This window comes from Acinonyx jubatus, chromosome B1, assembly GCF_027475565.1.
Source record: "Acinonyx jubatus isolate Ajub_Pintada_27869175 chromosome B1, VMU_Ajub_asm_v1.0, whole genome shotgun sequence".
In the NCBI taxonomy this organism is placed as follows: Eukaryota; Metazoa; Chordata; class Mammalia; order Carnivora; family Felidae; genus Acinonyx; species Acinonyx jubatus.
The window spans coordinates 100,968,422-100,977,980 of NC_069382.1; the positions used below are offsets into that span (position 1 = coordinate 100,968,422).

The 9,559-nt window shown below is 39.3% G+C and overlaps 1 protein-coding gene across 2 annotated transcripts in view; it reads left to right on the forward strand.

Moving 5' to 3' along the window:
- Positions 1–9,306, forward strand: part of TNIP3 (TNFAIP3 interacting protein 3) — a 46,792-nt gene extending 37,486 nt beyond the window's left edge. For both annotated transcript variants that reach the window (XM_053217003.1, XM_053217002.1), the window contains one exon: positions 8,448–9,306. In XM_053217003.1, the coding sequence (XP_053072978.1) occupies positions 8,448–8,479 (32 nt within the window). In that variant the 3' untranslated portion in view covers positions 8,480–9,306. The remainder of the gene's footprint in view (positions 1–8,447) is intronic.
- Positions 9,307–9,559: the final 253 nt, after the last annotated feature.

The following is a 9,559-nucleotide window of genomic DNA, read 5'->3' on the forward strand; positions in this document are numbered from 1 at the left end:
TCCAGGTTGTATACTTCACAGTCCAAAGAGTTCTTCATGGTAGTCTATGCAAATGTAGCCCCCTACAACAAAGAGTTGTGCTTTATACAACCTGGACATCTGTACCCAGCAGCACTAGGAATGGCAAATGCCATAGCTTACAGAAGGCTTATAGAAAAAAAAAAGGTAAAAAGTGAGAGCTGTATAATAAAATGTCTAGTTATTTATCAGAAAACTGTGGGTCTTTGTTTTTCTTTTCTTTTTACTATGAATATAGCCCTTGGCTTTAATGAAGTTCTTGGGTTCCAGCCATAACAGAGAGCTTTTATTAGAATGGCATACTATTAACCATAATGATTGTTGTATAATGTCTGTGTTTTTGAAATCCGTTGTTGTATAATAGCTGAACTACCACCCAATTATAATTTTCCACTTCATATTATATTGGTCCAGAATGAATATTAAAGATATCTTCTCTATGAGGTGGAGTTTAATCACTAGAAAATACAATTATGCATAGAGAATTCAGTAACATCATAAAGCCATTTATATATCACTACTAGATTCTTCTTGGACTAATATAATAGAACCTAATAATTATGTAAAATAGAAATGAATTGTCATGACCTTCAGAAACTAAATAAAATCATGCAAAAATAGAATATTATAGTCAGTGTGCAAGACCCACAGATTTTTGTCTACTTGGGAAGAAACATAATGAAATTTGTGGTATGTAATATGTTGTGTGACAGTCTACAGATTTAAAACTATAATAAGAAAAAAAACCTCTGTTATGTAGCAACCTGAGTATTTTTAAAACGTTGTTTAAATCTTCACAATATGCCATAAAATAGGTTTTGTTATTATGCCATTTTACAGATTAGGAAACTGAGGCTTAGAGAATTTAAGTAGCATGCGTAAATCACGCAGTTCGTAAAAATTAGCCCTGAGATGAGATCCCAAATGTATAGAACTTTAAAACCTATCTTTGAATCACATCCTATCGTTCTCTTGAAAACCCCCCTCTCACTATATTAAAATTTTCTAAAATGATTGATATAAAGTGAGAATGGGGGCTTTAACTTGGATAATTATATGACCAGAATCTACCCATGAATAGTCTTTTCTTCCTATGAACTTGTAACATACATTATTTGTGCTACTCATTTGGTATTTTGCATATCATAGATAAAAGACACAGAACAATGCAAGGTTAAATACATAATAAATGCTATCAACGAGTTCATGCTTGGGCAGCCCTGGTAGAAACTGATGGGATGTGTTGCCATTTGAAACCTTTCTTTCTCCATACCAACACAGCTCTGCAGCTAACTGTGGCTTCTCTGTAGCAGAGAAGAGGGCTGATCATGGGCCAGGCCATAGAAAGAAATTCCCTACTCAGAAATCTACCTGTTTTTGATTTCTGTTGCTCCTCTTCTAGCTTCCAAAGCTGATGCTATTTTAAAGTTCAAGCCAGGTCATAAAAATTGGCAAAAGCTCTGGAATCACTCTTGTCAAAAAACAAAAACAAGAACAAAAACATCTCATGTGCCATTATTTAATTTCAGTGGTGATTCTTCTTATTTTTTCTTTCATTTAATTGGAAAGCTCCTTTTGATTTGTAAGTCCAACCCAATTTCTCAGAATTCCTTTTTTTAAAATATTATTTATTTATTTTGAGAGAGAGAGAGAGAGAGAGCACAAGGAGGGGAGGGGCAGAGAGAGAGAGAAAGAGAGAGAGAGAAAATCCCAAGCAGGATCTGCACTGTCATTGCAGAGCCTGATGCAAGGACTCAGACTCACAAACCGTGAGATCATGACCTGAGCCAAAACCAAGAGTTGTATGCTTAACCAATTAAGACACCAGGGTGCCCCTAGGATTCCTTTTTTCAAATGTTTATGTATTTATTTTGAGAGAGAGAGAGAGAGAGAAAGGGAGAGCATGTGCACACAAGTTGGGGAGGGGCAGCAGAAAGAGGGAGAAAGAGAATCCCAAGTTTTCGGCGCAGAGCCCAATGAGGGGCTTGATCCCACGAACCATGAGATTGTGGCCTGAGCCGAAATCAAGAGTCAGACACTCAACCAGCTGAGCCACCCAGGTGCTCCCAGTTGCTCAAAATCCTTAAAAGTAGCTTTGTGGTATTATTAAATATGAGTTTAGAAATCTTTTTATTATACAGATTTTTTAAATAATAGTACTCATTGTCTTACTATATGGCTAATATGTTTATCTTTCACTATTCAGGAATATACTGCTAGCCAATATACCCTATTCTTTGGGCTATAAATACCAACAATCAAACAATGGAAGGAGAAATGAGTGGAAAATCAGGTTCTGTTTCTGATAAATTATAAACAGAAAGTATTTTTTTAATGTTTATTTATTTTTGAGAGGGAGAGAGACAGAGCGGGGCAAGGGCAGAGAGAGAGGGAGACACAGAATCAGAAGCAGGCTGCAGGCTCCAGGCTCCGAGCTGTCAGCACAGAGCCTGATGCGGGCCTCAAACTCACAAACTGTGAGATCATGACCTGAGCCGAAGTCGGACACTGAACCCGACTGAGCCACCCAGGCACCCCAGAAAGTATTTTTAAAACTCATATAAATTCTATTCATATAGTAACTATGTAAGTAATTTACCTGTATTTAAATGAAAATGATCCTTTCAGAAATATGGTATTTAAATTAATACTAATTTGTATGTGTGCTTTGTACATTGCCCTAGTTCTCAGTTTTTTATTAATTTCCTGTGACTCCTGACAAATTTACTTTTTTACCGCAATATATATAGCACATTATATTTTGATCCTTATAATTATTCCTCTTAAGATCATCTAACCTGAAATAGCGGCTCTGATGTCTATGCATGAAGTGTTTGTAGAGCAGTAGCCTTGTGATTTTTCAAAGGTACAGTGGGTAATGAGTGATTAAATTGCTCTGACACCACTAGATCCTCCTTTAACATTCCCAGGGCCTGAGGCAAGAATACATGGAGAGCTGCATACTTCATGTTAAATATTTAAGTGTCATGAATCAAGCGTAGAAGCTATTATAGTCTATCCTCCTACTGATAAATATACCTGGAATGGCAGAGTGAAGTTTAAAATGCTCATATTCCAACCAGTTCTGTTCCAGGAAACAGTGCCACAGGAGCACCTGAGCCATGGCCCATCCCCTTCTCTTCCCACCTTTCCAGTGGGAGGGGTCTTGAGTGTGAATTTGAGTACAGCCCATTTGCACATCCCAGCTTCATCCATATACCCCTCATTATGCTACAACATCACCCCTTGACTTCAGGCTTGGGAAAGAGGACCACATGAGGCCTAGAAGCAGAAATAGGGTCGGTTGGGCAGGAAATTTGGGGATCTGCATGTGGGTACCAACAGCTTGTTCTAGAAGAAAGCAGACTCAGGCAGGGGAGAGAGATGGCTAGAGGAGGACCACAGCAGGGCCCTCTATAAGTGTAGACCTAATGAAGGACTCCCTGGCCAAGGATTAGTCTATTGAACAGTCTTTGAGTAAACTAATTTCCATCTTTGCTCTCACTTACTGTCTCTAGTTATTTTAGAATGCTTTGGGGACGCATTGAAAATTAAGTCTTCTGGGGTGCCTGGGTGGCTCAGTCAGTTGAACACCCGACTCTTGATTTCAGGTCATGATTCCAGGGTCATGGGATTGAGCCCTGCATCAGGCTCTGTGCTGAGTGTGGAGCCTGCTTAAGATTCTCTCTCCCTCCTTCTGCCCCTCTCTCCAACTTGCACATGCACACTCTCTCTCTCTAAAAAAAAAAAAAAACAGAATGCACACACACAAAAAGAAAATTCTTTTTTCAAAAACTAAAGATTTAAATAAAGGTTTTCAAGACATTTAAGACTTGCTTGGCTTTCTCTCTTCATAGCACTAGATTTTAATATAGCATTTTAATATATTGAAGTACACAGATGTTAAGGGGTTACAGTTTCTGTTTAGAAACATGATTTTACGGGGGCGCCTGGGTGGCTCAGTCGGTTAAGCGTCCGACTTTGGCTCAGGTCATGATCTCGCAGTTTGTGAGTTCAAGCCCCTCATCAGGCTCTGTGCCGACAGCTTGGAGCCTGGAGCCTGCTTCATATTCTGTGTCTCCTTCTCTCTCTGCCCCTCCCCTGCTCATGCTCTGTCTCTCTCTGTCTCTCAAAAATAAATAAATATTAAAAAAAATTTTTTAAAAATGTGATTTTACAGAGAACATTTTAATTTCATTTCATCTGTTATCAGAATGGGATGCAAAATGACTTCCATGTTTCTAGAACAATTATGACATAGTTGAGTTAGTATAGCTTTGAAAACATGTTTTGTTTCTTCCTTGTGAAATGTCAAAAAGGCTATGTTTTCTAACTATTTTGCCTGCCAGTCACTTCTGTACCTTCCAAATTTTTCATATGGTGCAGAGTTGAACTTTGCCTAATGAGCTAGAGCTCAATTCTTACATATTTGGAAAGACATGAAATGTAGGCATGTGAGATTGTGTTGTGAGAAAACATAATTATTTCTTTACAATACAGAAGATCAAAGTCCAACTATTATAATTGGCCTTTACTAACGTCTAATAGTAACTCATTAACTGAACACTTACTGAATTCGTTTCCTAGGGCTACCATAACCAAGGAGCAAAAACTAGGTGGCTTAAAAATGGCAGAAATTTATACTCTCACACTCTGGAGGCTAGAAGTCTGAAATCCCGGTGTTGGGGTCATGCCCCCTCCAGATCCTCTAGGGCAGGCTCTTTTCTTGCCTTTTCTTGCTTCTAGTAGCCCCAGAATGTACTTGGCTCGTGGTAGCAGAACACCAATCTCTGCCTTGCTCTTCACATGGCTGTCTTCCCTCTTATCTGTGTCTGTGTCCAAATTTTCATCTTCTTGTAAGGACTCCAGTCCTGTTGGATTAGGCTAATCCAGTATAATCTCATATTAACCTGATTCTGTATGAAAAATCCAGTTTCCAAAAAAGGTCACACTCACAGGTACCAGGGGTTAAGACTTACACATATCTTTTGGGGGGACACAATTCAACCCATATCACTAATCCTGTGTCTGGCACAGGATTGCTCAAAACCTTATAGCAACCCCATGAAATGAGTACCACTGTTGCTCCTGTTTTATAATTGTGGAAACTGAGGACCAGAGACGTAATGTCACTTGTCCAAATCCACATAGCTGGTTATTGCCTACAACATAGACAAGCCCGAGCAGTCTAGCTCCAAAGCCCACATTGTAACCACTGAGCAATATGGACAACCCCTGGCTATACAATAAAATATAGTAGTGTTGTCGTTTTCATATATTTTATTTAAATAAATTCATTTTTTAAATATTTATTTATTTATTGAGAAATAGAGCAGACACGCATGCACAGGCAAGCAGAGTAGAGTCAGAGAAAGAGGGAGAGAGAGAGAATCCCAAGCAGGCTTCGTGCTATCATCAGGGAGCCCAACACAGCACTTGAACTCATGAACCTGAGATCAAGACCTAAGCTTAACCGACTGAGCTACCCAGGCACCCCTATTTAAATAAATTCTGAGGCCCTGTCCTGAAAGCCAGAATCTTTCTCATTTTGTGTCTTTTTATAACTGTCTTTATATCTAACCATTACTGGTAATTTTACATTGGTAAGACAGCTGGATTAGTTGGACTTTTTTTAGTACCTGGTGATATGAGGAGATACAGGAACCAATGTAAACAGTAAAAGCTACTTAAGAGATGTAAGAAACAGAAGAAACTTAGAGGCTACATTGGGTGGTTTTCACTACAGATGGGTAAAATATTAAGAATATATTTCTTTTATAAAATACATTACTTACTTGGGGCACCTGGGTGGCTCAGTCAGTTAAGTGTCTGACTTCAGCTCAGGTCGTGATCTCATGGCTGGTGAGTTCGAGCCCCACGTCGGGCTCTGGGCTGACAGCTCAGAGCCTGGAGCCTGCTTCAGATTCTGTGTCTCCCTCTCTCTCTCTGCCCCTCCCCCACCCATGCTCGCTCTCTCTCTCTCTCTCTCTCTCTCTCAAAAACGAATAAATGTGAAAAAAATTTTTAAATATATTACTTTCATAATTATCTTACCAGGAGTTAATAAAGAGTATTAATCAATTAGAGACAGATAGTTTTATGCCTATTTCATTTCTGGAGTTTCAGAGAAGAATTGCAGGAGAAATTATAAGGTGTCCTCACCTTATAATGCTATAAAGTTCAGCTTATTGGTAAACTAAGTGATTTTGCTAAGGGAATATTAAATAAAGTGTAAATGTATATTTATATGTACAGGAATATATGAAAATGCAGGTGGTAAATATATTCCTATGCAGACACTGATTTATAAGCAAAGACTAAACATTCTAGTTAACATTATATATAGATATAGGTAGGTAGATAGAACCTAGATGAGAAAAATGCACACAATAAGGCTAGACTAGTCACAATTCCACTAGGTATTGCAATATACCTCCTAAATGGAAGATAAAATTCTGTAGGGAAGCGAGGTTTATATTTCATATTGCGTCTCAACTGGGAAGAATGTTTACTTCCCTAGGTTTCCTTACTGTTGATGCGTAAGCTCCCACATTCTAAGAGGTGAGTGGGCATGATCCTCCTCTTTCTTGATTGATATCTTTGCCTTCTCTGTCCCCTTCTCTCCCCAGATTCCTTAGTTCCCCTCCAACCTGAGGGGACAGGGGAGTGTGGGGGAGAGGTCCCAGGCCCAAGATTCCATCTGCTCTCCTTCCTGGATCCCAGAGGGGGACAGGGGAAGAGGGTGGCATCCCTAACCCTCAGCAGTGAGGAAGAACAGGGCTCCTAGGGCCCGAGCTCTGACCACTACCCACCATCTCCCTTCCTCCCTGCTCCCAAGACTGGCCCACTTCTGCATGGGGCAGTGGGTTACAGCTCAGTTCGCACTGAGAATGTAAGAGCTACAAAATTTCTACTAAATTAAGTTTTGTGTCTTCAAAAGAGAGAGAAAGAGAGAAAGAGAAAGCAAAGTCCCCTCAATCCTTTTAACCTTTCTGCTGCACTGGTGCACTCTCTCCTCTCAGGGGACTTCAGATTCAGCTAATCCTTGATGTAGAGTCAGATATGGCCTCTGCCACCAAGATCTCTGGGTTCTATTCAGATCACTTCAGCATCATGCTATTTAACATGCACTCTTGTGAACATAAAAGCATGGAGTGTAACACATACCATTAATAGATAATAAGCCACACATTAGTGAGTAGAATTCTTTACCAACCAATAAGGCAAAGCAGACTGTGTCTAGCACTGTGAGAACCCATGATTCCCTTGTGGTATTTCTCTTGCCCTGCCATCAGAACTGTGGAGCCAAGTCTGATGACAGAAGTCTCTTCCACAGTCACTATATGGGGACACTCTGCCTTCTCTTCAAGGAACTGAAGACCTGTTTTTGCTTTTGTTCAGATTTCCATTCTGCCATGGATTATCTCATGGGTCACAACCTCTTTCCATCTAAAACATGGAGATAATGACCTTTGCCTCTGTACCTATTTCACAAGAGTGCTGTAAAAACTACAGAAGAATTAATTTTTTTTAATGTTTTAAGATATCATTAATGTATTAAATCTAAACTTTAGATTGTTTTAGACCTGTGGACTATGCTTCTGGGTCCAAATTTATGTTCTTAACATATTGGATACCTTTTTAATGTAATGGACGCCATGCTTAGAAGAATATTTTTTAAACCTGGAAAGGAAACTGTTAGTGAGTCCATTTAAACGTTTGTTTATTTGAAATACCAAATGCAGGCCAGCAAAAAAAAACATTCAATATATTCAAAACTGTTATCATGAATAGGAAAATACCTTATTTCTTGAAATTTATATAATTGTATATATTTTATTTATTTTCTTATATTTTAAAAGTTACATATATTTTTTCTGTTGCCATGAGATCTTTGATTTTGTCTTCCCTATAGTGCTTTCCTGTAGTCCTACTAAAATATACCGTGTTTTTCATATTGGTCTTCATGGGCCATTAACACATCTTAAGAACTGTGATCTTTTCTATTGTTTTGACAATAACATACCCTTTACCACACTTAAAGTAGTTTAGGTGACAGCTGTCATTCTGTGGGCTGCGTAGTGAACCCCATAGTATCATATATGACTTACTTTCACAAGCAAATGCCTGAGCCACCAAAATGCCAGCAAGGGTACGAAGTAGTACCGACTATTCCTCTTCAGGCGTGAGTAGAACGGGGCCACAGCTGAGTTCACAAAGTGGTAAGCATATGTCAGTGCTTAAAATAATAGCCCTCCATTTCCCACCCCTTGATTTCTCAGTGTAAACTGATGGGAACTCATGAATAAAATCTCTTTTTTTTTTTTTTTTTTCCGGCCAGCCTCAATGTTTATGTTAGCGTTAAGCCAGAAGAAAAGAAATGAATTTTCAGTTTTTAATCTGAAACATTTTCCTGCTGTTTTTCATAGGCTTCTCCTCAGAAAAGAAAGTCAATCAGTAGAAGCACACACACGTGCAGAGCGTACGGGCGGAGGGAGAGCTTGGCCGAGGGCCCTCATTTCTCTTTTTCCCGTGGCTTGCGTCTGCACAACTGCGTACCATCTACTCCATTATTTGTGCCCGGCAGTGTCCCCCTGTGGCATGGATAGAGGAAAAGACTTGTGACGGCTAAGATCCTGATCAAGTCTGAGAAGCCAGTGTGACACAACCAAACACAACTTCCAGTTTCCTCGGCATGAGATTGAGCAGACAGATTATGCGCCATTCTTTGAAACTCTCTTCAGCATATCGCTGTCAGATTTTACAGAGGTGATTTCCCAATTTCAGCGACTCCACTTTTGGTGCAGTGGTGTTATATGTTGATTGAAATATGTATTCCCTTGGGGAAAAGCATCTGCAGGGGTAAATTTGTAACATTGCTCCCGTTAGTTGTATAGGGGCTTGGTTCTTTACCCTGTGTGATTAGATACTGTGTTCATCCTTGTTGGCCTCAGTGAACTTGTCAATAGGACTGAAGAGGTGTATATACTTCCTGAAACTCAATGAATGGTTCAATCTGAATAACATATAAACTTGAAACTGTTCTTTAAACAGATCATTCCTTTAAGATGATGGGAAATTGTGAGCCTACTTCATTTCTAGGTGGACTAGATTATGAAAGAAAACCCTACTGTGATGATGATGGTATTGGCTGTGTTCATATACAAGTCCAGTAGTAGTTCGGAGATACGTGGATTTGTAGTTAAATCTGTTTTTTCTTCCTGTGGATTTGAGTAGTTATTGATGAAAAACATGTCTGACTTCTCGAACCTATTAAAATGGAAAATGAATGTATCCGAATTGTGTGGCAATTAAATTGTACAGTGGCATGACAGATGTCTAAAGACTAAGCAGATTTAAAAGTATTCCGTTCATCCATTTAATAAGGGTTTTGCTACGACCAACCGGAGATCCTCTTTGTGAGATGTATAACAGGAGCGTGAGATCCACAGGTATCTGTGATCCTAGACGTACCTAAAGAAAACCGGGAGCATCTGCTGAACCTGAAGTCACATAAAACAATCCAAGATACTGCTGAAAC